General features: G+C 65.7%; 1 protein-coding gene across 1 annotated transcript; it reads left to right on the forward strand.

The window, feature by feature from the left end:
- Positions 1 to 1,754: 1,754 nt before the first annotated feature.
- Positions 1,755 to 25,576, forward strand: ACSBG1 (acyl-CoA synthetase bubblegum family member 1; the record flags this gene model as incomplete). Its single annotated transcript, XM_036439477.2, has 14 exons — positions 1,755 to 1,910; positions 2,432 to 2,528; positions 10,438 to 10,674; positions 12,075 to 12,163; positions 13,304 to 13,424; positions 14,822 to 14,902; positions 14,993 to 15,142; positions 15,946 to 16,122; positions 17,147 to 17,328; positions 18,825 to 19,055; positions 20,328 to 20,545; positions 22,282 to 22,421; positions 23,287 to 23,533; positions 25,425 to 25,576. Coding segments are annotated over 14 exons (2,203 nt in total), but the record flags the coding sequence as incomplete, so codon positions are not given.
- Between the last annotated feature and the right edge of the window lie 1,730 nt (positions 25,577 to 27,306).

Here is a 27,306-nt window from a genome sequence, read left to right on the forward strand (position 1 = left end):
GTGTCCATCTCCTATCCCAGCCGGTGGCTGCTGCCGGGGTTCTTGTCCCAGCTTTGCACAGGGTTCGGCCATCTGGAGAAAGCGGCTGTGCGTAGATTCAAGAAGGAGTCCAAGGACGAAAGAGAATGTTGAAAGGCATTGGGGGGGTCAGAGGAGCTTCCGCTAAAGGAGCTAAAGACTCTCTCCTGGTCTCAGGACCCCTTGCTTTTTATCAGCACCATGTGTCCTAAGGCAAGGTGGAGATAAGAGGCTTCGGAGGGCAGGGTTTACAGAAGCCTTGTCAGATGCGGGAAGAGCCCACAGCTGTTCCGGTGTCTGGCCAACAGGGGGCAGTAACGTGCAGATGGAGATGCCCAGAGCTGTCTGACAGCAGACAGCCGTCCTATTCAGGTTTGGGGGAAGTGCCGTAGCCGTTCTAACAGGGAATTACATGGGTGGCTCGGCCCTTGTTGAGCCCCCCAAGCTTCACCCACCTTTGGATGAAACCCTTGGAATGATGACACGCTGGGATCGGCTCCCGGCCAGCTGCAAAGTGGGGGGCCGACGTGGGGCCGGCATGAGGAGCTGGCCATTAGTGACACGAGAGGGTTTACGAACGGGGATGCCACCAGCAGCGCCTGTGCTGACGTGTGGGCAGCGGCCGGCCGGGCAGGGGCCCCGGGGTGCCGGGGGGCACCCTGCTGCAGGGCCTCGAGGGAACGGCTGGGGGTGGGGGCCTGGGAGGGGGCGGACGCGGCAGAGGCTGGGGGAGTGAGCCGTCGCGGTGGGGGAGTGAGGTGTTCCTGTCACACGGGGTGCACAGCCGGCGGCCGGGGTCCGCCTGCCTTGGAGGGCAGGCAGGGGAGGGGCGGCGGCCGTGTCCGAGCCCCAGGGCGGGGTGCCGGACGCCCCAGAAGGGGCTCCAGCAGCCGTCTCCCCGTCAGCAAGGCTCTCGTCCGGGTGAGGTCCTCGGTCGGCTGTCTGTTCGCTTGGTCCTTGAGAAGCTGGGCAGACTACTTCCTTCTTTAAGAAAAAAAAAAAAAGACATGGGTTTGTTTTGTTTTGTTTTGTTTTTTAAATATATTTCATTGCTTTTTTTTTACAGAGAGGAAGAGAGAGGGATAGAGAGCTAGAAACATCGATGAGAGAGAGTCATCGACCAGCTGCCTCCTGCAGACCTCCTCCTGGGGATGTGCCCACAACCAAGGTCCATGCCCTGGACCGGAACCGAACCCGGGACCCTTCAGTCCGCAGGCCCGCGCTCTACCCACTGAGCCACACCGGTTTCGGCTGTCTGTCTCTCCTGACGAGGGCGGCAGCGGGTGTGTGTGTGTGTGTGTGTGTGTGTGTGTGTGTGTGTTAAAGACAGGCTTGTGTGAGGCAGGAAGGGGGAGGAGACAGAATGACAGCCCACGGGCCTCTGCTAATTGGAGGGTGGCTGCCCGGATGCTGACTTCAAAAGTGGGTGGCTTTCCGCCCTGGGGTGGCCCTGCCACCAGCCGACCAGCCGGCCAGACCCGGACATAGCCCCCCGGATGCTCACAGTAGGCCCGCAGCCCGCTGTGCATGTCCCCTCGGGCGCCTGGCTGGCTGAGCCCCGTGCCCGGCTCTTTGGCAACTCTGTCCCCGTGCCCCCCAGCATCAGGCCTGGTCCTCCTTCCTGGCCTTCTCGCAGCATCCCCTCCACCGGTCTCCATAGCAACAGCAGGGCAGCACCAAGCCCCTCGGCCAGGCCCTGCTCCCCCCCCCATCCCCCCGCAGCTCCTTCTCCCTCCCTCCCTCCCCTCTCCCTTCCTAACCTCCCGTGTCTTCTGCTCTAATACTCACCCCAGGTTCTTAAGCAGACTGCCGCCCGGCGGGCCCAGGTGTGTCTGCAAACTTAGTTTGCACCCGTGGCCCCTGCGAGGCGCCAGGCCGCACGCGAGAAGCAGGTAACGGGAGGGACGGACAGACAGGGGTCCCCGGAGCCCACAGCTCCCGGGGGCTGCTCGCACCCGGACACAGACAGCCCTGCCCCGTGCTGAGCACCTGCAGGTCCCCGCCTGCTCGCCCGCAGAGGCTGGGGGACCCCGTCACCCCTGGGGCGGCCCCCCCAGGCCTCCAGGGCCCACACTTGCTCTGTGGGTGAAGCCAGGGCCGGCCCGCGGCCCCCCTGGGCCTGCTCGGTCCCCGAGAACCCCCCCGGACGTGAGGGGAGGGGGGCGGTTAAGGGCGGGGAGTCTGCCCGGCCCCCCGCATCCTGCAGGGCCAGGCCGTGGGTGTCCTTCCGGACGGACGGGGACTGAGCCCAGAGAGGGCGGTGCACTTGTCCAGAGTCACACAGCACAGCACAGCGGGGCGGGGCCAGGCGGGTGGGGTCCGGTCCCCCGACGCCCCCAGGAGGCTGGGGCAGGACCGGCCGGCTGGATGCCCGCCTGCCGGCGCTCACCACTGCCCCCTCCCTCCCCGCCAGCTCCCTGACTGACGGGCACACGGTCTCCAAAGAGTCCCTCAGCCACACGCTCGATCTCGCGTCCCCGGAGAAGGCGAACGATGCTCAGCCGAACTCGACCCCGAGCTCGAACCCCGCAGGTGAGCCGGGCGCCAGGGCGGGCGAGGCAGCCGGATGCAGAGCCCCAGGGCGGTGCTCGGGGTGTGAGGACAGGGAGCCCCAGGGAGGGCTGAGGCCCAAGAGGCAGCGCCCTGGCACTGCCAGGGGGCACTGGGGCGAGGGCCAGGCCGCGGGCAGGGCTGGCTCCAGCTGCTGAGTCACCTGCTCCCTCCCTGGCCTTCTCGTCGGATCATCGCATCTTTATTGGCTTTTACTGGTGCATGATGACTTTCTTTTTCCAATATATTTTATTGAGTAATTTTACAGAGAGGAAGGGAGAGGGATAGAGAGCTAGAAACACCGATGAGAGAGAAACATCGGCCAGCTGCCTCCTGCACGCCCCCCGCTGGGGATGTGCCCGCAACCAAGGTCCATGCCCTTGACCGGAATCGAACCCGGGACCCTTCGGTCTGCAGGCCGACGCTCTATCCACTGAGCCACACTGGCTTCGGCTGCACGATGGCTTTGTAGCCACGGTGGGAGCTTAGGGAAGGGGAGCTGGGAGGCCCGGGGTCACTGCCTCTGCTCCCCCCCCGCCCCCCCCCCCACAGGTCGCCCCGGTCGCCCGCCTGCCACCTGGGGGTCGGGGACGAGAGCGCCCCCTGGTGCCAGGTCTCCCGCTGTGAATTTCCCAGCATCCCTCAGCCGCCCCCGCTCCCTGGGGTGGGCGCTGCGTGGCAGGCAGCGTGGACACTGGCCGTGAGCCATGTAGCACGCCCTGCGATCTGTGTGCACCTGTCAGGGCCTCGTGTTTAGACAAGGCTGGGCTTAAGGGGGGGTGGGGGCGGTGGCCAGCTGGGAGGGTCTCCCCGCGGAGCAGGAGGATGGGGCCGCATCCCAAACCTCTGCCCTCGGGGCTCCAAGGGCCAGCCTGGCGGGGACAGGACAGCGGGACCCTGTGCTCTGCCAGGGCCCGGCGGCCGGAGGGAGGGGGCGGGCACAGGCCCCTCCCCGTTGTCATGAGGAGCCTGGGCACGGGGGGGGGGGGCATGAGACCACGCCCCCTCCCCCCCTCAGCCAGCAGACAGGCTGAGGGGTAGCTTCCGAGGTGGGTGCACCTGTCACGCCCACCCACCCCCCCCCAGAGCTCAGGAAGGCGCTGGGCCCAGGAGGACCGGCTGGTTTGGGGGGGGGGGGTTGTTAGGCGGGAGGAGGCCTCCCTCGTCCCCTCCCAGGCCCGGGCACCTCCGGACTGGCCGTCCCCTCTGGCAGGCCCGCCTGCGGGCTGCTGGCTCCTCCCGGCACTGGGTGCCGGGGCACGGGGCCTGGCACACGGGAGGCCTGGCGCGCCCGTGGCGGCAGGAAGGGGGCCCCAGTGGGGGAGCTCAGCGCCCCCTGGGCCCCCGAGAAGCGTGGGGGGGCCCGGAGCCCCCCGGCCGCCCTGCAGCAGTGGAGGGTGGTGGGTGAGGGGGTGGGGGTGGGGGTGCTCTGTATCGGTCTCCCCGGATGGGGGCCCGAGCTCAGGGGCCTGGGGTTTCTCAGCGCGGGCAGCTCCCCAAGGGGGCTCCTCGTGGCCTCCCTGCCTCTGGGGGACCCCCAGGCCCTGCCTGACAATGGCAGGCTCTGGGTCGGGGCCTCGGGGAGCCTCGCCCTCAGCACGCAGGCCCCCGGGACTTTGAGGGCCTCCCCAGTTTAAGGGTCCTGAGTCTGGCCCCAGGTGGTCCCTCTCCCCAGAGCAGCCCCCGAGATCGAGCCCCAGAGCGTCTGGGATCACACACACACTCACACACACAACACACACACACACACACACACAGGCAGGCCTGTGCTAGGATCTCTCTCTTTCTCTCTCTCTCTCTCACACACACATACACACACACACACACAGGCAGGCCTGTGCTAGGATCTGACACACACACACGTGCATACACACATACACACACACACACACACACACACAGGCAGCCCTGTGCTAGGACTCTCTCTCTCCTCTCTCTCTCTCCTCTCCACACACACACACGACTACATACACACAGGCAGGCCGGTGCTAGGATCTCTCTCTCTCTCTCGCTCACACACAACACACCACACACAACTCACACCACACACCACAACGACAACAACACTCACACACACACACACACACACACAGGCAGGCCTGTGCTAGGATCTCTCTCTCTCTCTCTCTCTCACACACACACACACACACACACACACACACGGCAGGCCTGTGCTAGGGGATCCCTCTCTTCTCATCTCTGCGCGCCTCTCTCCACCTACACAGTCACACCTACACCACAACCAACACACACAGGCAGGCCTGTGCTAGGATCTCCATTCTCTCTCTCTCACACACACACACACACACACAGGCAGGCCTGTGCTAGGATCTGACACACACACACGTGCATACACACATACACACACATGCACACACGCGCGCGCGCGCACACACACACACACACACACAGGCAGCCCTGTGCTAGGATCGCTCCGATAAACACACACACACACACAGGCAGCCCTGTGCTAGGATCTCTCCGCTCTGCTCGCCACACACACACCACAACACCAAACATGCACACGCACCACCGCTACACGCACACGCACACCAGCGCAAGCCCTGTGGCTAGGATCGCGCCTCTCACACACACCACGGCACACACCACACCGCACACGAACGACACGCACGCAGGCAGCCCTGTGCCAGGATCTCTCTATCATGCACACGCACATGCACACAGGCAGCCCTGTGCTAGGATCTCTCCCTCCCTCTCTCTCACACACACACACACACACATGCACACGCACATGCACACGCACGCGCACACAGGCAGCCCTGTGCTAGGATCTCTCTCTCACACACACACGCACACACACACGCACACACACACGCATGCAGGCAGCCCTGTGCTAGGATCTCTCTATCACACACGCGCGCGCACACACACACACACGCACACGCACGCAGGCAGCCTGTGCCGGTGGCCGGGGCACATTCCCCTCCAGGCCGCCCGGCCCAGCAGAGCCCGGCTGGACTGGGCGGGAGGGGGCCCTGGCCGTCTGCGGCCTCTCCAGCCGCCCCGTCCGTCTCCCGTCTCCCAGCCCCCCCACCCCTGGGAGCCGGCCCGGGCCCGCCGCCCAGTGAGGTGAGGGACAGGGACGCACGGCCAGCTCTGCCTGCTGCCACCTTCCAGACGCCAAACTGCGCTTCAAGGGCACGGGGCTGGGGGCTGCTCCGGGGAGGGGACGGGCAGGGGGGAAAGGCCTTCGGGATGGGCAGGGGGCCGTCCTGTCCCCCAGCCCCCCCTCCCCCTCCCCCCGAGAAGCCAGAGAGAGTGGGCCCTTGGGAGAGACCTTTTCCTATCAGGACGTCCAGTTCTGGCCGGTCACACGCTGGGCCCGGGCGCTGGATGCAGGGCAGAGGGCAGGAGGCCATGGCCGCAGCCCAGGCGCCTGGGGGGGGGGGTGCGGGCAGTGGAGAGAGCTCGCGAGGTCCCCGGGCCTGGGGGGCGGGGCGGGCACGCCGTCGGGGGGCGGGGATGCAGGCGGAGCTGGGTCTCAGGCAGCTGCCACTGGGCCCAGGCGTCCAGATTCTCCGCGGGGGTCCTCCCCTGCCTGTCCCTCAGGATGTCCAGCTGTGCACACAGTGTGGGCGCCCTCCTCGGCCCCCCGCAGGCTCCGGCCGGGCACCCGCCTCCCTCCCCTGCCGGCTCCGTCCTCACCAGCGGCGGGGCCGGCTCGACTCCCCCCCGGGGGTCCGGGCCCGGGTGGTAGATTAAATAACGAAGGCAGCCGGAGACCGGGATGGCAGGGCACACACAGGCTTTATTGGAGAGAAGGGTACCCCAGCCGGCTGCTTCCAGAGAGAGAGAGAGAGAGAGAGAGAGAGAGGAGAGAGAGCGAGGGCCCGGGTACAAGCACCTTGAAGGATAGGGGATGGGCCAAAACCAGTGTGGCTCAGCGGATAGAGCATCGGCCTGCGGATGAAGGGTCCCGGGTTCGATTCCGGTCAAGGGCATGTATGTACCTTGGTTGTGGGCACATCCCCAGTAGGGGGCGTGCGGAGGCAGCTGGTCAATGACTCTCTCTCATGGATGTTTCTAGCTCTCTCTCTCCCTTCCTCTCCGTAAAAAAATCAATAATATATATATATTTTTTTTTTTTAAAGGATGGGGGCGGGGCTTAGGGCACTCAGCACACGCTGATGGGTATTTAGGAACCTAGGGGCTTAGGAATCGGGGGTTGGGGTGTTTGGCAGGTGCTGATGGGTGACTCAGAGCTCAGGTATGTCTGGCCGCAGGTGGGGGCGTTTACGCCTGTCCATCAACTGGAGCAGTGTTTCCCAAACATTTTTTTAAAAAATTTAATCTATTTTATTGATTGTTCACAGAGAGGAAGAGAGAGGGATAGAGACAGAAACATCGATGAGAGAGAATCATCCATCAGCTGCCTCTTGCACACCCCCTACTGGGGATGTGCCCGCAACCAAGGCACATGCCCTTGACCGGAATCGAACCCGGGACCTTTCAGTCCGCAGGCCGACGCTCTATCCACGGAGCCACACCGGTGCTGGCTTCCCCCCCCCCCCCCCCGCCCCAAACGTTTGACACATGTGTACTCCTTCTATTATTTTCGTAACGCTGAGCACCCCCCGTACTCATGAGGACGCAGAATCAGGCGCAGCTAAGCTCGGGGCAGTGGGCAGTGCGTATCCCCACCAGACTCGTCCTGCACCCCTGGGGGCACGCGCTCCGCACTCTGGGGAACCCTGGGCTGGAGGGAGGGAGGGCCCATCGCTGGGTGAGGTCGGAAAGCTGAACGCTGGCCCATCCGGCGGAATCCGGCTGGGGATGCGGACCCAGGCGGGGGGCGGGGGGCGGGGGGCGGGGGGCGGGCTCCGCCCAGGGTCACTGCTCAGCGGCCAGAACTCGGCGTCCTGACCCCCCGGGGAGCAGCTGGGAGGCCGGCAGCTGGGGGACCCCGGAGGCCACAGCCTGGGAGGCCGGTACAGCCCGTTCCACCGTCAAGGTCCAGACAGACAGACAGACAGACTGTCCCGGCCAGGCCGGCCTTGTCCTCTGTCCGTCCTCCCGGGAGAGCCGGTCCGAGTGGCCGGAGGAGGATGATCTCTGAGCACGTAACACATCTGGCCGCTCTGTGTCGATCCTAGAGAATAAAAGACGAGCTGAAACCGGTGTGGCTCAGTGGATAGAGCGTCGGCCTTCGGACTCAAGGGTCCCGGGTTCGATTCCGGTCAAGGGCATGGACCTTGGTTGCGGGCACATCCCCAGTGGGGGGGGGGTGTGCAGGAGGCAGCTGATGGATGTTTCTCTCTCATCGATGTTTCTAACTCTCTATCCCTCTCCCTTCCTCTCTGTGAAAAATCAATAAAATGTATTTTAAAACATAAAATAAAAAAGAAGGGAGACGCCTTGAGATGTGTCCACCAGTTAAAAAAAAAAAAAAAAAAGAAAGAAAGAAAAGAAAGAGAAAGAAAATGGGCCCCTAACCTGTTTGGCTCAGTGGCTAGAGCGTCGGCCTTTGGACTCTAGAGTCCCGGGTTCGATTCCGGCCAAGGGCATGTGCCTGGGTTGCGGGCACAGCCCCAGTGGCGGGTGTGCAGGAGGCAGCTGATGGATGTTTCTCTCTCACCGACGTTTCTAACTCTCTATCCCTCTCCCTTCCTCTCTGTGAAAAATCAATAAAAATATATATTTTAAAAAAAAGAATAAAAGGCTAATAGGCACATGGTCCCCTCTGTGAGACGTGTGTCCCCATCCTGAGGGGCCAGGCCTTTCCCATAGGGCTCAGCGACCAGCCCGCTCCCCCCCGCCCTCCGGCCACGAGGGTCTTCTCGCTGCCCGGCCACCTTTCCCCCAGGGCCCAGGGCCCAGCTGCATGCCATGCCGCTGGCACAATGGGCGACTGATGAGGCAGGCCTGGCAGCAGCAGGAGAGGGGGAGGGAGAGAGCGCACACAGGGCCTCGTGGGAAAGCCCCACCTCGCTGCCCTCGTGGCTCCCACGCCCACGGGAGCCTGGGCGGCGGAGTGGTCGCCTGCCAGAGCTCAGGGCAGTGGGGCCTCCGGGCGGGCAGGACGGGCGTCAGGCAGCCTGGGAGGACCAAGGGGGAGTCCACGGCCTAGTCCCCGGACCCGCGGTCCTGCCGTCCGTCCAGCCCTCCTGGGTGAGGCTCGCGTGTCCTTCCCCGCAGGCTCCTGACCTCTGCCCCGACCCCTGACCTCTCAGGACCCGGGAGCCACGGGCTCTGCCTTCAGGACGGAAGGAATGACACGGAGCTCCGTCCGGAACGCCTGTCAGATGTACACGGAGCGGCCAGATGGCGACGATCTCTGAGCACAGAATCATCCGGCCGCTCCGTGTGTGTCCTACAGAATAAAAGGCTCATGTGCTCATGGTCCCCTCGACCGGGAGTTCGACCGGCAGGCAGGCCGGCCCACCGCCCCTGTCCCCTCCCCCTGGCCAGGCTGGCCGGACCCCACCCATGCACGAATGCATGCACCTGGCCTCTAATGCTCTAATATTTATATATATATACACGGAGTGGCCAGATTGGGGTGCTCTCTGGACCCACCATCGTCTGGCCGCTCAGTGTGTGTATACACAGTAGAGGCCCGGTGCATGCATTCGTGCATGGGTGCGGTCCGGCCAGCCTGGCCAGGGGGAGGGGACGTGGGCGGTGGGCCGGTCTGCCTGCTGGCCGGACTCCCGGTCGAGGGGACCATGTGCATATGAGCCTTTTATTCTATAGGACAGACACGGAGTGGCCAGGTGATTGTGCGTCCAAAGATCATCATCATCTGGCTGCTCCGTGTAAATGGCCTCTTGTGACCCGTGAAGCCAGCTGTGAGGACCTGCCCTCCTGGGAGCCCAGGGGTGGCTGGGGCTGGCTCTGAGTGTCGGGGGAAGTGGGTGAATGGAGAGGGCAGGCCGTGGCGCCCTGCCCACACCCCCCATCGCGAGGGAGACGCACACCACGCAAGGCCAACACGCAGGCTTTTTTTTTATTTTTTTATGTATTTCTTTATTGATGTCAGAGAGGAAGGGAGAAGGAGAGGGAGAGAGAAACATCCACGATGAGAGAGAATCCTGGATCGGCTGCCTCCTGCTCGTCTCCCTACTGGGAATCGAGCCCGCAACCCAGTCATGTGCCCCTGACCGGAATCGAACCCGGGACCCCTCCGTCCGCAGGCCGACGCTCTATCCACTGAGCCACACCGGCCGGGGCCCTCCCCCCCTTCGGATGAGAAGAGAGCAAGGGCCTCAGAATGGAACCCGTCGCCCCCCGCGCGCGTGTGTTTCTGTCGGACGGACGGACGGACGCACGCACGCACGCACGCCCTGAACGTGTGGCGGCCTGCAGGGGCGGGCACAGGAGGGCCAGCCCCTCGCACAGCCCGTCCCTCTCACCCGCTCTGGCTCCTCTGGCTCACAGGGCGGTGCCGCGTGGTGGTTTTTAAAAAAGATGGCCAGTGAGCGGGAACCGGTGTGGCTCAGTGGATAGCGCGCCGGCCTGCGGACTGAAGGGCCCCGGGTTCGATTCCGGTCAAGGGCGTGGACCTTGGTTGCGGGCACATCCCCGGTGGGGGGCGTGCAGGAGGCAGCTGGTCGATGTCTCTCTCTCATCGGTATTTCTAGCTCTCTCTCCCTCTCCCTTCCTCTCTGTAAAAACTCAGTAAGATCTATTTTCCGCACACATGCACACAGAAAGACAGACGGCCGGCGAGAACGCGACAGACTCCTGCTGAGAAAAGCCTCCGTAGCTGGTGGGCGGGTCCAGGCCGCCTCCCTCCAGCCGCCCCCCGAGGCCCCAGCCTCCTCCCCAGGCAGCCCCCCAGCCTGCAGCCCCAGGGCCAGGCCCGGCGGCGTCGGGGCGGCGGGGCCGGGGCCCAGCTGTGCTCTCCCCGCAGAGGCGGCGCTGTGGACCACGCGGGCCGACGGGCGCGTCCGCCTGCGCCTGGAGCCCGGCCGGCCGCAGGAGCAGCAGCAGCGCGCGGCCACGGTGCACCAGATGTTCCGCCGCGCCCTGGCCCGCTACGGCCAGCTGCCCGCGCTGGGCTACAAGCGCCGCGGCCGCTGGGAGCGCCTCACCTACGCCCAGTACTACCTGCAGGCCCGGCGCGCCGCCAAGGGCTTCCTGAAGGTGAGGCCCGGGGACCGGACCCCCCCGCACCCGCCCCCCAGCCCCCCTTCCCCGACCCCCCGCCCCCCGACCCTAACCCCCTTCCCCGACCCCCCGCCCCCCGCCCCCAACCCCCTTCCCCGACCCCCCCGCCCCGACCCCCAACCCCCCTTCCCCACCCCCCGCCCCCCCCCCAACCTCCCCTTCCCCCGACCCCCCCCGCTCCCCCGACCCCCGCCCCGGCCCCCCCGGCCCCCCGCCCCCTCCCCCCAGCCTCCCCCACCCCCCCCCAGCCTCCCCCGACCGCCCCCCAGCCTCGCCCCCACCCCCCCCCCCGCCCCGCCCCCCCGCCCCCCCCACCCCACCGGCCCCCCCCCCCGCCCCCCCGCCCACCCCCCCACCCCGCCCGCCTCCCCGGCCCCGCTCCCCCAGCCTCCCCCCGACGGCCCCCCGCCCCCCCCCCCGCCCCCCCCGCCGCGCCCCCACCCCTCCCCCCGGCCTCCCCCCGCCCCCGCCGCCCCCCCCCCGGCCACCCCCCGACCCGCCTCCCCCCGGCCTCTCCCGCCCCCCCCACCTCCCCTCCCCCCGCCTCCCCCCGGCCTCCCCCCGACGGCCCCCCGGCCTCCCCCCGGCCTCCCCCCGGCCTCCCCCCGGCCTCCCCCCAGCCTCCCCCCAGCCTCCCCCCCAGCCCCTCCCCCCAGCCTCCCCCCGACGGCCCCCCGGCCTCCCCGGCCCCCCCCAGCCTCCCCCCGATGCCCCCCCCTCCCTCACCACCGACCCCCCCCCCGCCGCCCCCCGGCCTCCCCCCGGCACCCCCCGAAGGCCCCCCGCCTCCCCCCCGACGGCCCCCCTGCTCCCCCAGCCTCCCCCCGACGGCCCCCGGCCTCCCCCGGCCTCCCGGCCTCCACCCGGCCTCCCCCCGACGGCCCCCCGCGTCCTCCCCCCGCCCCCCCGCCGCGGCCCCCCTGCCTCCCCCTGGCCACCCCCCCGACCTCCCCCGGCCCTCCCCTCCACCATTCTCCCCCTCCCCCCGACGGCCCCCCCCCAGCCTCCCCCCGACGGCCCCCCCCGGCCTCCCCCCGGCCTCCTCCCCCCGACAGCCCCCGGCCTCCCCCCGGCCTCCCCCGGCCTCCCCCGGCCTCCCCCCGACGGCCCCCGGCCTCCCCCCGGCCTCCCCCCGGCCTCCCCCCATGGCTGCCAGCCGGGCCCACCCCGGGTGGCCCGTGCACCGCGCCCTCCCAGCCCAGGCACCTCATAGGGACACTCCAGCCGAGGGCCAGGGGGCGGGTGCCGGGCTGAGGGCAGCAGGGGCCTGGGGGGTGGGGGGCAGAACTGCTCCGTCCGCAGGTAGTCTGGGCTCTGAGGTCTCAGAGAGGCCCTTCCCGCCGTCTGACCGGCTCTGTCTGTCCGTCCGCCTGCAGCTGGGCCTGGAGCGCGCGCACAGTGTGGCCATCCTCGGCTTCAACTCCCCCGAGTGGTTCTTCTCGGCGGTGGGCACGGTGTTCGCAGGGTGAGCGGCGGGCGGGGAGGGGAGAGGCCCCACCCCTCCCACACACCCCACGTCTCCCCGGGGCCCCTCGGCCTGGGCAGCTGTGAGGGTGCCTGTGGGAGCCCTGCCTGTCTGGCCCTGGAGCCCGTGGGGCTGGGGCTGGGGCTGGGCTGGGGCTGGGACTGGGGCTGGGGCTGGGCTGGGGCTGGGGCTGGGGCTGGGGCTGGGCTGGGGCTGGGCTGGGGCTGGGCTGGGGCTGGACTGGGGCTGGGACTGGGGCTGGGCTGGGGCTGGGGCTGGGCTGGGGCTGGGGCTGGGGCTGGGCTGGGGCTGGGGCTGGGCTGGGGCTGGGCTGGTGCTGGGGCTGGGGCTGGGGGCTGGGGCTGGGGCTGGGGCTGGGCTGGGGCTGGGGCTGGGCTGGGGCTGGGCTGGGGCTGGGCTGGGGCTGGGGCTGGGGCTGGGGCTGGGCTGGGGCTGGGGCTGGGGCTGGGGCTGGGCTGGGGCTGGGCTGGGGCTGGGGCTGGGGCTGGGGCTGGGCTGGGGCTGGGGCTGGGCTGGGGCTGGGCTGGGGCTGGGCTGGGGCTGGGGCTGGGGCTGGGGCTGGGCTGGGGCTGGGGCTGGGGCTGGGGCTGGGGGCTGGGGCTGGGGCTGGGGCTGGGCTGGGGCTGGGCTGGGGCTGGGCTGGGGCTGGGCTGGGGCTGGGGCTGGGGCTGGGGCTGGGGCGGGGCTGGGGCTGGGCTGGGGCTGGGGCTGGGATGAGGCTGGGGCTGGGGCTGGGGCTGGGATGAGGCTGGGGCTGGGATGAGGCTGGGGCTGGGGATGAGGCTGGGGCTGGGGCTGGGGCTGGGGCTGGGCTGGGGCTGGGGCTGGGCTGGGGCTGGGCTGGGCTGGGGCTGGGGCTGGGGCTGGGGCTGGGGCTGGGGCTGGGGATGGGGCTGGGCTGGGGCTGGGCTGGGGCTGGGGCTGGGGCTGGGGCTGAGGCTGGGGCTGGGGATGGGGCTGGGCTGGGGCTGGGGCTGGGGATGGGGCTGGGCTGGGGCTGGGCTGGGGCTGGGGCTGGGGCTGGGGCTGGGCTGGGGCTGGGGCTGGGCTGGGGCTGGGCTGGGGCTGGGCAGGGGCTGGGCTGGGCCGGGTGGAGGGTCACAGGCTCGGTTCCTGCAGGGGCATCGTCACCGGCATCTACACCACCAGCTCGCCTGAGGCCTGCTGCTACATCGCCCGGGACTGCCGCGCCAACATCATCGTGGTGGACGCCCAGAAGCAGCTGGAGAAGATCTTGAAGGTTTGGGGGGGGGGGGGACAGGGAAGGGGGAGCCATGGGGCTGGAGACGGGGGTCCTCAGGGACCTCTAGCCTGCAGGGAACTTCCCACCCCCCTTGCAGAGTCCCTTTTGTTGTGGGGTCAAACCCTGGGTTCACAATAAGACCAGCGGAGGCTGATGATTGATTAAAAAAAGCAGGCAAGGGTTTGTTGAAAAACTGGCCAGGACAGCCGCGGGAGCACCACACGCAGGGGGAGTCCACACGCACGACTGCACTGATCCAGGTGTAGGCAGTCCTTGTAAAGGTCCAAACCACAGGCACTTTCCTTTTTTTATTTTTTATTTTTTTTAATACATTTTATTGATTTTTCACAGAGAGGAAGGGGGAGAGAGAGGCGCCGTGGGCCGGAGTGTGCGTCCCGCTAACTTTGTCGGAGTGGATGGGGGGACATGTTGCCACCCACATCCCTGCCGCCCCCTGCCCACCCGCCTTCCCCGGCTCCGTTTTGTGAGGCAGCTGAGCTGTTCCCCTCCGCCTCGCTGTGCGGGCACACGGTCCCCCCGATAGTGCCCCCCGCCCCTGTCCGCCCCCCGCCCACTGCGAGGCCCCGTCCCCCTGGGTCCGAGGCTGACCGGGGAGCCCAGTGACCTCCCCCACCGAGACTCTGCCCGGCCGACGGGCCCCCAGCGCCGGGCTCCTCCTGGGAGGCCCCCCCCCCCGTCCTCCGTGTCACCCTGTGTCACCCCGTGTCACTGTGTCACTCCGTGTCATTCCGCATCACTCCGTGTCACTCCGTGTCACCCCGTGTCACCCCGTGTCACCCCGTGTCACTGTGTCACTCCGTGTCATTCCGCATCACTCCGTGTCACTCCGTGTCACCCCGTGGCACTCAGTGGCACTACGTGTCATTCCGTGTCACTCTGCGTCACTCCTTGTCATTTCGTGGCACTCTGTGTCACTCAGTGTCACCCCATGTCATTCCATGTCATTTTGTGTCATTCCGTGTCACTCCATGTCATTTTGTGTCACTCTGTGTCACTCCGTGTCATTTCGTGGCACTCCATGGCACTCCGTGTCATTCCGTGGCACTCCGTGTCGTTCCGTGTCACTCCGTGTCATTTTGTGTCACTCCGTGGCACTCCGTGTCATTCCGTGTCACTCAGTGTCACCCTATGTCACTCCGTGTCATTTTGTGTCACTCCGTGTCATTTCGTGGCACTCCGTGGCACTCCGTGACACTGTGTCATTCCGTGTCACTCAGTGTCACCCCATGTCACTCCGTGTCATTTCGTGTCACTCCGTGTCATTTCGTGTCACTCCATGTCATTCCGTGGCACTCCGTGTCATTCCATGGCACTCAGTGTCACCCCATGTCACCCCGTGGCACTCCGTGGCACTCCGTGTCTCTGTCCCGCAGATCTGGCAGGACCTGCCCCACCTGAAGGCCGTGGTGGTCTACGGGGAGCCTCCCGCGGGGAAGCTGGCCAACGTGTACACGGTGCGGGCCGGGCCTGGTGCCGGGCGGGGGGCGGGGGCGGGGGCAGGAGGGGGCGTCGGGTGCCAGCTCACGGCCCCGCCCCCCTGACAGATGGAGGAGCTCCTGGAGCTGGGGCGCCAGGTGCCGGAGGAGGACCTGGACGCCGTCCTCAGCACCCAGCAGCCCACGCAGTGCTGCGCGCTGGTCTACACGTCGGGGACCACGGGGAACCCCAAGGGCGTCATGCTGAGTCAGGATAACGTAGGCCGTGCCCCGGGGGGGGCTGGGAGGGACCCCTCTGTGATCCACGCTCACCCCGGCAAGGGGGGGATGTCCATGGGTCAGGTGACCAGACGCCCCGATTTCGTTCTTTTTCTTTAAGCATAGCATGCTCTTTTTTTTTTTTTAATATATTTTATTGATTTTTTACAGAGAGGAAGGGAGAGAGATAGACAGTAGAGAGTTAGAAACATCGATGAGAGTCATCGATCAGCTGCCTCCTGCACACCCCCCACTGGGGATGTGCCCGCAACCAAGGTATGTGCCCTTGGCCGGAATCGAACCCGGGACCTTTCAGTCCGCAGGCCGACGCTCTACCCACTGAGCCACACCGGTTTCGGCTAGACCAAATTTTTAATCAAAAACCCACCCCACCTCCCCCCCCCTTCCATCGACGGTGTCCCGCTTTACCCACGTTAAAATCTGATCACCATGTCGAAACCGGTGTGGCTCAGTGGATAGAGCGTCGGTCTGCAGGCTGAAAGGTCCCGGGTTCGATTCCGGTCAAGGGCATGGACCTTAGTTGCGGGCACATCCCCAGTGGGGGGTGTGCAGGAGGCAGCCGGTCGATGTTTCTCTCTTTCTCTGTCATCGACGTTTCTAGCTCTCTCTCTCTCTCCCTTCCTCTCTGTAAAAAAATCAATAAAAATGTATATATTTAAAAATCCGGTCACCTTACCCATGGGAGTTCCTGCAGAGAAGCCCGGGGTCCCCCAAAGGAAGAGCCCAGGCCCGGGGCACCCCCAGACCGGCGTGTCGACCTGCGCCCCCCCCCCTGCCCCCAGATCACCTGGACGGCCCGGTACGGCAGCCAGGCTGGCGGCATCCAGCCCGCCGAGGCCCAGCAGGAGGTGGTGGTCAGCTACCTGCCGCTCAGCCACATCGCCGCCCAGATCTACGACCTGTGGACGGGCATCCAGTGGGGGGCCCAGGTCTGCTTCGCGCAGCCCGACGCCCTCAAGGTCAGTGCGCCCTCCGCCCGCGCAGGGTCCCCGGGCCGCACCGCTCCCCGTCCTGTGTCTGTCCGTCCCGCGTCTGTCAGGGCCCTCTCCCTGCGGTCAGCGGAGGAGGGACACGGAGGACCTTCCGGGCAGGGAAGTCCGTAGTTCTGTGGCCACGGCCGAGGAGTGCCCTCAGAGGGCTCATGGGGGTCCCGCCTGCCCCCCTTCACACACACACACCTGCCTCGTCTGCTACCTGTTCTCTGGGCCCGTCTTTTTCTTTAAAAATATATATATTTTATTGATTTTTTTACAGAGAGGGATGGACAATTAGAAACATCAATGAGAGAGAAACATCCATCCGCTGCCTCCTGCTGGGGATGTGCCCGCAACCAAGGTCCATGCCCTTGACCGGAATCGAACCCGGGACCCTTGAGTCCGAAGGCCGACGCTCTATCCACTGAGCCACACCAGCCAGGGCTGAGCCACGCTTTTTAAAAACAATCTTTTTTTTTTTTTTTTTAAATCTTTCCTTTTCTTTTTTTTTTTTAAGGTATATTTTATTGATTTTTTACAAAGAGGAAGGGAGAGGGAGAGAGAGTTAGAAACATCAATGAGAGAGAAACATCCATCAGCTGCCTCCTGCACGCTCCCCACTGGGGATGTGCCCGCAACCAAGGTCCATGCCCTTGGCAGGAATCGAACCCAGGACTCTACAGTCTGCAGGCGGAGGCTCTATCCACTGGGCCACACCGGCCAGGGCTCTGGGCCTGTCTATGACGCCGGGACTTCCCTAGCCCCGGGTGGCTGCCGGCGGGCTCTCACTGGCCCAGGTGGGATCACAGGTCGACCCCTGATCCAGCCACGGTCTAGGGCGCGGATGCAGCCTCTGCACAGACCAGGAGGGACCTCTGGGCAGCACCAGGCTGAGGTGGAGGGAAGGGCAGCCGCGGGCCCTGTCCGCGGGGAGCAGAGCGCCCGGGCTGGGTGCCCGCGCTGGGTGCCCGCCCGCCCTGTCTGACCGCGGCCTCCCTCCGGCGAGCAGGGCAGCCTGGTGGACACGATGCGGGAGGTGGAGCCCACGTCGCACATGGGGGTGCCCCGCGTGTGGGAGAAGATCATGGAGCGCATCCAGGAGGTGGTGGCGCAGTCCGGCTTCATCCGGCGCAAGATGCTCCTGTGGGCCATGGCGGTGATGCTGGAGCACAACCTCACCTGCCCCAGCAGGTGCGGGGGCGGGTCACAGCCCGTGGGAGCTCCCCTCCCCCTCCCCGTCCCTGCCTCCCCCTCCTGTCTGCGCTGGGAGCCTGTGCAGCGGACAGTTCTCTCCGCAGACCCCCAGGGAGGCCCCGCCCACTCACAGGCCCCGCCCACTCACAGGCCCCGCCCTCTCACAGGCCCCATGGGAGGCCCCGCCCTCTCACAGGCCCCGCCCTCTCACGGGCCCCGCCCTCTCACAGGCCCCACCTTCTCACAGGACCCGCCCTCTCACAGGCCCCACGGGAGGCCCCGCCCTCTCACAGGACCCGCCCTCTCAGGGCCCCGCCCTCTCAGGGCCCCGCCCTCTCACGGGCCCCATGGGAGGCCCCGCCCTCTCACAGGCCCCGCCCTCTCACAGGCCCCGCCCTCTCAAGGCCCCGCCCTTTCAAGGCCCCACCCTCTCACAGGCCCTGCCCTCTCACAGGCCCCGCCCTCTCACAGGCCCCACGGGAGGCCCCGCCCTCTCACAGGCCCCACCCTCTCACAGGCCCCACCCTCTCACAGGCCCCACGGGAGGCCCCGCCCTCTCACAGGCCCCGCCCTCTCACAGGCCCCACGGGAGGCCCCGCCCTCTCACAGGCCCCACGGGAGGCCCCGCCCTCTCACAGGCCCCACGGGAGGCCCCGCCCTCTCACAGGCCCCAAAGGGGTGGCGGGACCAGCTCCCTCCTGGGAGCAGGGGCCCCAGGGTTGCGCTTTCCCAGCCTCCCGGCCTCCCCATGACCTCGCAGCTGCCTTTTAACCCCCACACGGTGCTGCGCAGATCAGGACCTGGTTAGAAATACGTCCATGGCCAGTGTCCATCTCATGAGACGTGTGCACGTGTCTGCACCTGCACGTGAAGCGGACATGCATGTTGGCGCAGTTATGGGCTTTCCCACACGTCTGTCCTGGTGGCCTGGGCACCTGTACCCAGCTCCGGCGGTGTCCCGGCTCCAGACGTGTTTGCACCTATGTGTGCACACATGTTCACGGCCAGGGCCAGTGTGTAAACGGTCCAGTGATGGATTCGGTCTCGCTGCCAAGCAGTCAGGAGAGAACAGGCCGGGCCAGTGTGGCCCAACAAACACCCACCCTTTCTCTTCAAGGTTCATTTTGTGACTTTTATTTTTTATTTATTTTTTAAATATGTATTTTATTGATTTTTCACAGAGAGGAAGGAAGAGAGATAGAGAGCTAGAAACATCGATGAGAGAGAAACAGCGACCAGCTGCCTCCTGCACATCACCCACCAGGGATGTGCTCGCAACCAAGGTCCATGCCCTTGACCGGAATCGAACCTGGGACCCTTCAGTCCATAGGCTGATGCTCTATCCACTGAGCCAAACCGGTTTCGGCAACATTGTTTTTATTGATTTTAAAAACTTTATGGGTTTCAGAGCTAGGTGAGGGAGGGAGAGAGAAAATCACTTTAGTGAGAGTGTGCGTGTGTGTTGTGACTCTGTGCCCCGTCCCCTCCCCCAGGGACCTGAAGCCCTTGACGGCCAGGCTGGCGGACCGCCTGGTGCTGGCCAAGGTCCGGCAGGCGCTGGGCCTGGGCAGGTGTCAGAAGAGCTTCTACGGAGCGGCCCCCATGGCCGCCGAGACCCAGCGCTTCTTCCTGGGCCTGGACATCCGCCTGTACTCGGGCTACGGCCTCAGCGAGACCTCGGGCCCCCACTTCATGTCCAGTCCCTGCAACTTCCGGCTCTACAGGTACACCCACCCCGCTCACACCCCGCTCACACCCGCTCACACCCGCTCACACCCTACATCCACCCCACTCACACCCGCTCACACCCCGCTCACACCCGGCTCACACCCCGCTCACACCCCCGCTCACACCCCCGCTCACACCCCCGCTCACACCTCCGCTCACACCCCCGCTCACACCCACTCAAACCCAGCTCACACCCCCGCTCATACCCCTAATCACACCCTACACCCACCCTGCTCACACCCCTGCTTACACCCTACACCCACCCCACTCACACTTCCACTCACACCCCCACTCACACCCCCGCTCACACCCCCGCTCACATCCCTGCTCACACCTCCGCTCACACCCGCTCAAACCCAGCTCACACCCTGCTCACACCCTGCTCACACCCTACATCCACCCCGCTCACACCGCCACTCACACCCAGCTCACACCCCCGCTCACACCCCCACTCACACCCCCGCTCACACCCGCTCAAACCCAGCTCACACCCCTGCTCACACCCCCACTCACTCCCCCACTCACACCCCTGCCCACACCCCTGGGCCCCCACCGCCTGGGGCTCTGAGCCAAGCCCCTGCCAGGCCCGCATCCAGGGGGCTGGTCTGCCGTGTCCCCGGTCTGCGGTGGAGACCGGGCTCCGGGAGACGTCCCCACCCAGCGTTAGGCTCCCACACTGTGGAGGGCACAGGCGCCAGCGGGCGGGAGCTGGGGCGGGGCCGGGGCCCGAGGGCAGAGAGGGCAGTCGGCACTGAGAAGCGTGTGAAGGTCAATCCGGGGCTTCATGGCCTCCCCTCCTGGCTCGGCTGCCCAGAGCCTGAGCCGTCCCGTCCTGGACATTCACCTTCTTTTCCTTTTTCTTTTCTTTTTCTTTTTTTTTAAATATATATTTTATTGATTTTTTACAGAGAGGAAGGGAGAGAGATAGAAATGTCGATGAGAGAGAGACATCGACCAGCTGCCTCTTGCACACCTCCTATCAGGGATGTGCCCGCAACCAACGTACATGTCCCTGACCGGAATCGAACCCGGGACCTTACAGTCTGCAGACCGACGCTCTATCCACTGAGCCACACCGGCTCCGGCGGGACATTCACATGCATTCATTCACCGGAGCCCTTTCCTTGGCCCTGCTTCTCAGCGCCAGGCCCCCGGCAGAGCGCCTCCTGGCCCCGGTGCAGACTGAGAGGCGGGGGGCCCCAGGGCCCTCGGGGGCTGGCCCCCGGGCTCGGAGGAGCGGGCGCCCTCTGACCGGGCCCCTCCCGCAGCTCCGGCAAGGTGGTGCCCGGCTGCCGGGCGAAGCTGGTGAACCAGGACGCGGAGGGCACGGGCGAGATCTGCATGTGGGGCCGCACGGTCTTCATGGGGTACCTGAACATGGAGGACAAGACGCGTGAGGCCATCGACGCCGACGGCTGGCTGCACAGCGGGGACCTCGGCCGGCTGGACGCCGACGGCTTCCTCTACATCACCGGGCGCCTCAAAGGTGGGGTCCGGGGGGGGCTCCCCATCGACACCCGCCGAGGGCGTCCGCAGGCGCCGCCCCGACCGGCAGCATCTATTTATCTTTAATTTTTTTATTTATTTTATATATATATATATTTATATATATATATATATATATATATATATATATATTTTATATATATATTTTATTGATTGTGTAGTAGGGGTGTCGAACTCAATCAGAGAAGGGGCCAAAATCTAAAATCCAGCCTAAATCGCGGGCCGAATGGTTTACTGAACAGTCATAAACTGTCATTGTGATGGAAACGCAGCGGAGTGCAGTGATGACAGCGCGGTGCGGGCCACATTGCAAGGCCTGGCGGGATGGATTTGGCCCGCGGGCCTTGCATTTGACACATGTGGACAGAGAGGAAGGGAGAAAGATAGACAGTTAGAAACTCAATGAGAGAGAATCATCGATCAGCCGCCTCTTGAACACCCCTTACTGGGGATGTGCCCGCAACCAAGGCACATGCCCTTGACCGGAATCGAACCCGGGACCCTTCAGTCCCCAAGCCGACGCTCTGTCCACTGAGCCAAACCGGTCCCGGCTAAAAATATATATCTTATTGATTTTTTACAGAGAGGAAGGGAGAGGGATAGAGAGCTAGAAACACCAATAAGAGAGGAACATCGACCAGCTGCCTCCTGCACACCCCCTACTGGGGATGTGCCCGCAACCAAGGTCCATGCCCCTGACCGGAATCGAACCCGGGACCTTTCAGTCCGCAGGCCGACGCTCTAACCACTGAGCCACACCGGTTTGGGCTGGGCAGCACTTATTGCTGATGAGGAAGCCCGAGAGGGTAGGGCCGGCTGGGGACGCCCCGCTGATAGACGGTGGAGCTGGCCTCGGACCCCCTCGAGGAGCGAGGTGTCCCTGGACCTCTGAACACACACACGTTCGTGTTTCCTGTTTGTCCGAGACCCGGGGTCAGAGTGGGACCAACTCGCCTCCGCTGGACGGGGTGGCTCAGGGGCGGGCGGACAGCATCGCCAGGGCCGTTATTATTATTATTTTAAATATACTTTATTGGTTTTTCACAGACAGGAAGGGAGAAGGAGAGAGAGAAACATCGATGAGAGAGAATCAGCCATCAGCTGCCTCCTGCCCACCCCCTACTGGGGATGTGCCCGCAACCAAGGCACATGCCCTTGACCGGAATCGAACCCGGGACCTTTCTGTCTGCAGGCCAACGCTCTATCCACTGAGCCACACCGGTTTCAGCCAGGGTCGTTATTTAGGGCAGGCAGAGCGGCAGGCCCCGTGGCCATCGAGAGAGGGGGCCTGCCGAGGGGCAGACGCCCGGAGAGAAAGCGCAGAGAAGCATCGGTGACCGGGAGAGGCTGCTGGAGGCCGAGGGGCGGGTCCCGGCCGAGCAGGCGGCGGTGGGCAGCGGGGAGGAGAGAGGGGCGTCCCGGAGCGCCGTGTGGGCACGCCCGGGCCCGGGCCTCGGCTCTGCACGGCGCCGGGCTGAATGCTGCTCTGCCCGTGTGGCCCTGACCAAGACCAAGACCCTGGACCTCGCCGTGCCTCGGTTTCCCCGTCTGTGAAACGGGAAGGCTGCGCTCCCGGCTGGGCCTGTCGGGAGGTGGCACCGTGCCTGCGGGGGTGAAGGTGGCGCTCAGAGAGGCGGGGCGGGGGGACGGGGAGAGGGAGGAGGCTCAGAGGGGCTCACGGGCCCGGCCTCGCCCCCCCCTCCCCCCGCACCCCAGAACTGATCATCACGGCGGGCGGGGAGAACGTGGCCCCGGTGCCCATCGAGGAGGCGGTGAAGATGGAGCTGCCGCTCATCAGCAGCGCCATGCTTATCGGGGACCAGAGGAAGTTCCTGTCCATGCTGCTGACCCTGAAGGTGGGTGCACTTCCGCAGTGCATGCTGGGCTGGGACCGGGCAGCCGTCCCCCTCGCCCGGGGGAGGGGGTGCAGGGGGCAGAACGCTCTTGGGACAGCCCCCCAGTCCCGGCCACAGGTCTGCCACCGCTCAGCAGGTGCAGCTCCGGCTGGCTCACAATTAAAAAAAAAAAAATATATATATATATATATATATTATTGATTTTCCACAGAGAGGAAGGGAGAGGGATAGAGAGCTAGAAACGTCCATGAGAGAGAAACATCCATCGGCTGCCTCCTGCACCCCTTCAACCAGGGATGTGCCCGCCACCAAGGTCCATGCCCTTGACCGGAATCGAACCCGGGACCTTTCGGTCCGCAGGCCGACGCTCTATCCACTGAGCCACACCGGTTTCGGCAACATCTAAGGATTTTTAAATAGCATGAAACACTGAAACATTGGCTACTACACATGTTTTAATTCACTGGCTCTTAGTTTTTAATTACAGAAGGAGGTCTCTTGTACCTTTTTGAAAATATATATTTTATTGATTTTTTTACAGAGAGGAAGGGAGAGGGATAGAGAGTTAGAAACGTACGTAAGAGAGAAACATCGACCAGCTGCCTCCTTCCTGCAACCCCCCACCGGGGATGTGCCCGCAACCAAGGCCCATGCCCTTGACGGGAATCGAACCCGGGGCCCTTCCGTCCGCAGGCCGGCGCGCTATCCACTGAGCCACACCGGCTTCGGCTGGCTCATGACCTCGCGCTGAGGTCTCCGGGCTCTGAGCTCGGACCTCTGCTCCTTCCAGCAGTTTGGGGGGGCGGGGGGTGGGGGGCGGCCGCGCCCCGGCCCAGCAGCGCCTCACGCCGGTCCCCGCCCGCAGTGCACGCTGGACCCGGACACCTGCGAGCCCACGGACGCGCTGACGGAGCAGGCGGCGGCCTTCTGCCAGCGCGTGGGCAGCCGCGCCGCCCGCGTGTCGGACATCGTGGGCGGCCGGGACGAGGCCGTGTACCGCGCCATCGAGGAGGGCATCCGGCGGGTGAACGGGCGCGCGGCCGCCCGGCCCTACCACGTGCAGAAGTGGGCGATCCTGGAGCGGGACTTCTCCATCGCGGGCGGCGAGCTGGGTAGGCGGCCGCGCGGGCGGCCCCTGTCCCGGGGGCGGGGGCGGGGGGCGGGGGGATGGGAGGATGAGGGGGGGGCTGGCGGGAAGCGGGGGTCCCGGGTGGAGGACCCTGCTCCGGGCCTGGCCCTGGGGTGAACGGGGGCACTTTTTTAAAAAAATATATTTTATTGGCCGGGACCGGTGTGGCTCAGTGGATAGAGCGTCGGCCTGCGGACTGAAAGGTCCCGGGTTCGATTCCGATCAGGGGCATGTGTCCTGGTTGCGGGCACAGCCCCAGTGGGGGGCGTGCAAGAGGCAGCTGATCGATGTTTCTAACTCTCTATCCCTCTCCCTTCCTCTCTAAAAAATCAATAAAATATATTAAAAAAATATAGAGAGGAAGGGAGAGGAATAGAGAGTTAAAAACATCGATCAGCTGCCTCTTGCACGCCCCTCACTGGGGATGTGCCTGCAACCAAGGCACATGCCCTTGACCGGAATCGAACCCGGACCTTTCGGTCCGCAGGCCGACGCTCTATCCACTGAGCCACACCGGTTTTGGCTAAAAATCAGGACTTCTTTTAAAACGCCGCGGGACGCGGGACAGATTGTTAACCATCGGGACTGTCCCGCCAAAAGCGGGGTTTCTGGTCACCCTGGGGTGCATTCCCTCGGGACTGGGCCCTCAGAACCGGAAGGGCCCGCGGCCTGGCCTGGGGGCGGGAGGGGTGGCATCCGGGGCGCCTCAGGGCGTGGAGCTGGCAGGGCCGCCTCCCGAGATGCCCTCGGACCTCGGGCTGGAGCGCGGCCCGGGCGTCTGTCTGCCGTCGTCTGGCCCGGCGCCGAGTGCGGCCGGCCAGACAGGTGACCCGCTCGCAGCCTCCGTGAAGGGCTCGGGCTGGCGGCTCCAGTGACAGCGCCCGTGTGAGCGGGCACAGAGGGCCCGTCCAGCTCCCGGCCATGTGCCCTGCTCGGGCGGCGCCCTCAGCCACGCCCGGTGGGGGGCGGCCCCCGGGCAGGCGCCCCGTCCCCCCCTCGTGTCACCTAGGACTCTGCCCCTCGGGGCGCAGGCCCCGGGGTCCCCCCGGGGTTCCCGAAGGGTCAGCAGGCAGGGCCACCAGATAGCCCGATTTTTATTTTTTGATTTTTTAGAAAAAATTTTAATGTATTTTATCGATTTTTTTTACCAAGAGGAAGGGAGAGGATGGAGAGTTAGAAACATCCACCAGCTGCCTCCTGCACGCCCCCCACTGGGGATGTGCCCGCAACCAAGGTCCATGCCCTTGACCAGAATCGAACCCGGGACCCCTCAGTCCGCAGGCCGACGCTCTATCCACTGAGCCACCCCGGCTTCGGTGATATCCCGATCTTTAACAATGTGTCCTGCGTCCCTCAGCGCTTTATTTTAAATGTATTTTATTAATTTTTTACAGAGAGGAAGGGAGAGGGATAGAGAGCTAGGAACGTCGATGAGAGAGAAACATCGATCAGCTGCCTCTTGCACACCCCCTACCGGGGATGTGCCCGCAACCAAGGTCCATGCCCTTGACCAGAATCGAACCCGGGACCTTTCAGTCCGCAGACCGACGCTCTATCCACTGAGCCGCACCGGTTTCGGCCCCTCGGCGTTTTAAAAGTCCCGATTTTTGGAAAGAAAGCGGGGCGTCTGGTCACCTTGACGTACACACCCCCTCGGGGTGTGGGACCCCCAGAGGCCTCTCGGTGGCTCCCCCGACACTGGCCGGCGAGCCAGGAGGCCCTGCAGACTCCAGTCGGTCCCTTGAGTCATTCATTCAAGTGCACGGGGGTCAGTCCTGCAGGTCAGAGGCCAGGGGCCGGGGGCCTGGACGTGCAGGAGGGAGAGGGCTCCTGGCCGCTCCGGCCCCTCACCCGCGCCTCCCCGCCCCGCCCAGGCCCCACGATGAAGCTGAAGCGGCCGGCCGTCCTAGAGAAGTACAAGGACGTCATCGACGCCTTCTACCGGGAGTGACGGGCGGGCCGGCCGGCGGCTGGCCCGGCGTCCGCCTCCGAGCCGCTGGCCGCCCCAGCTCCCGGCTGCGTAGTTGTAGTGCTCGGCGTTCCTGAGTCCAGGTGACAGCCCGGATCCCCTGCCAGCACCGAGGGCCAGCAGCAGCTGGGGGGGGGCCCCCCACAGGGGAAGCCTCACTGTCACTCCCTCCCTCCCTCCCCCTGGAATCCGCCGGGCGGCCAGCCCGTCCCTCCCGCCCGGGGCTCCCCTCGCACCCGCCCCGCCCGCCCGCCCGCCCGCCCGGCCTGCCCTTAACGTGTGACCCGGACATTAAACGTCTTAACCAACCGTCGGCGGCGGGACTGGCCATTGTCTTGTGGGCTGAGCAGGTGGGAGCCGTGGGGGTGGGGGGTTGAGCCCCCAGGACTGTGTGCCCGCAAGCAGGGGGGCCGCCCCAGCACGCCGCCCCCACCTCCCGCTCAGGACCCCAGGAGAGCAGCCAGGCCCGAGGGAGACGGAGACGGGGAGGGGGAGACGGAGACGGGGAGGGAGGGAGAGACGGAAACGGGGAGGGAGAGAGACGGAGACGGGGAGGGAGAGACGGAGACGGGGAGGGGGAGAGACGGAGACGGGGAGGGAGAGACGGAGACGGGGAGGGGGAGAGACGGAGACGGGGAGGGAGAGAGAGAGAGACGGGAGGGAGAGATGGAGACGGGGAGGGAGAGAGACGAAGACGGGGAGGGAGAGACGGAGACGGGGAGGGAGAGAGACGAAGACGGGGAGGGAGAGACGGAGACGGGGAGGGAGAGAGAGACGGAGACGGGGAGGGAGAGAGACGAAGACGGGGAGGGAGAGACGGAGACGGGGAGGGAGAGACGGAGACGGGGAGGGAGAGACGGAGACGGGGAGGGGGAGACGGAGACGGGGAGGGAGAGACGGAGACGGGGAAGGGGAGACGGAGACGGGGAGGGAGAGAGACGGAGACGGGGAGGGAGAGACGGAGACGGGGAGGGAGAGACGGAGACGGGGAGGGGGAGAGACGGAGACGGGGAGGGAGAGAGACGGAGACGGGGAGGGAGAGATGGAGACGGGGAGGGAGAGACAGAGACAGGGAGGGGGAGAGACGGAGACAGGGAGGGACAGAGAGACGGAGACAGGGAGGGACAGAGAGACGGAGACGGGGAGGGAGAGAGACGGAGACGGGGAGGGAGAGAAGGAGACGGGGAGGGAGAGACGGAGATGGGGAGGGAGAGACGGAGACGGGGAGGGAGAGACGGAGACGGGGAGGGAGAGACGGAGACGGGGAGGGAGGGAGAGGAGACGGCGAGGGAGAGAGACGGAGATGGGGAGGGAGAGAGACAGAGAGGAGGAGGGAGAGGGAGGGAGACGCAGTCAGCGCTGGATCTCTTTATTCGTTAGCTTGAGCCGAGGCGTCAGCAGCCAGGAAAGCGGAAGCAGCAGCTTACAGGGCAGATACAGGGGAGGGGTGATCGGGGACCAGCCTGAGACGGGGGTGCAGGCGGGAAAGCCGGGCCCTGGGCGCCTCCCACCGAGCACAAGGGCCAGGGCACACGGCGGCCTGGAGGAGACGGTGACGGGCACCAGAGGGTTCAGAGCCACCAGGCCGGGCGCAGGGGCCGGGCTGCGGGCCCCCGGCTGCGGGCGCTGCTGCCCTGCGGCCCCGCCTCTGGTGGCAGTGCTGGGGGGGGGGGTCAGGTAACAGTGTGGCCAGGCCGTTCCGCGGGCCATGGGAGGGCGGCCGCCCGTCCGATGCCCCGAGTCCGCTGACCCGGACGGCGGCCCTGCCCTTCGCGACCGGCTCAGGA

This window comes from Pipistrellus kuhlii, unplaced genomic scaffold (genome assembly GCF_014108245.1).
Source record: "Pipistrellus kuhlii isolate mPipKuh1 unplaced genomic scaffold, mPipKuh1.p scaffold_m20_p_157, whole genome shotgun sequence".
Lineage (NCBI taxonomy): Eukaryota > Metazoa > Chordata > Mammalia > Chiroptera > Vespertilionidae > Pipistrellus > Pipistrellus kuhlii.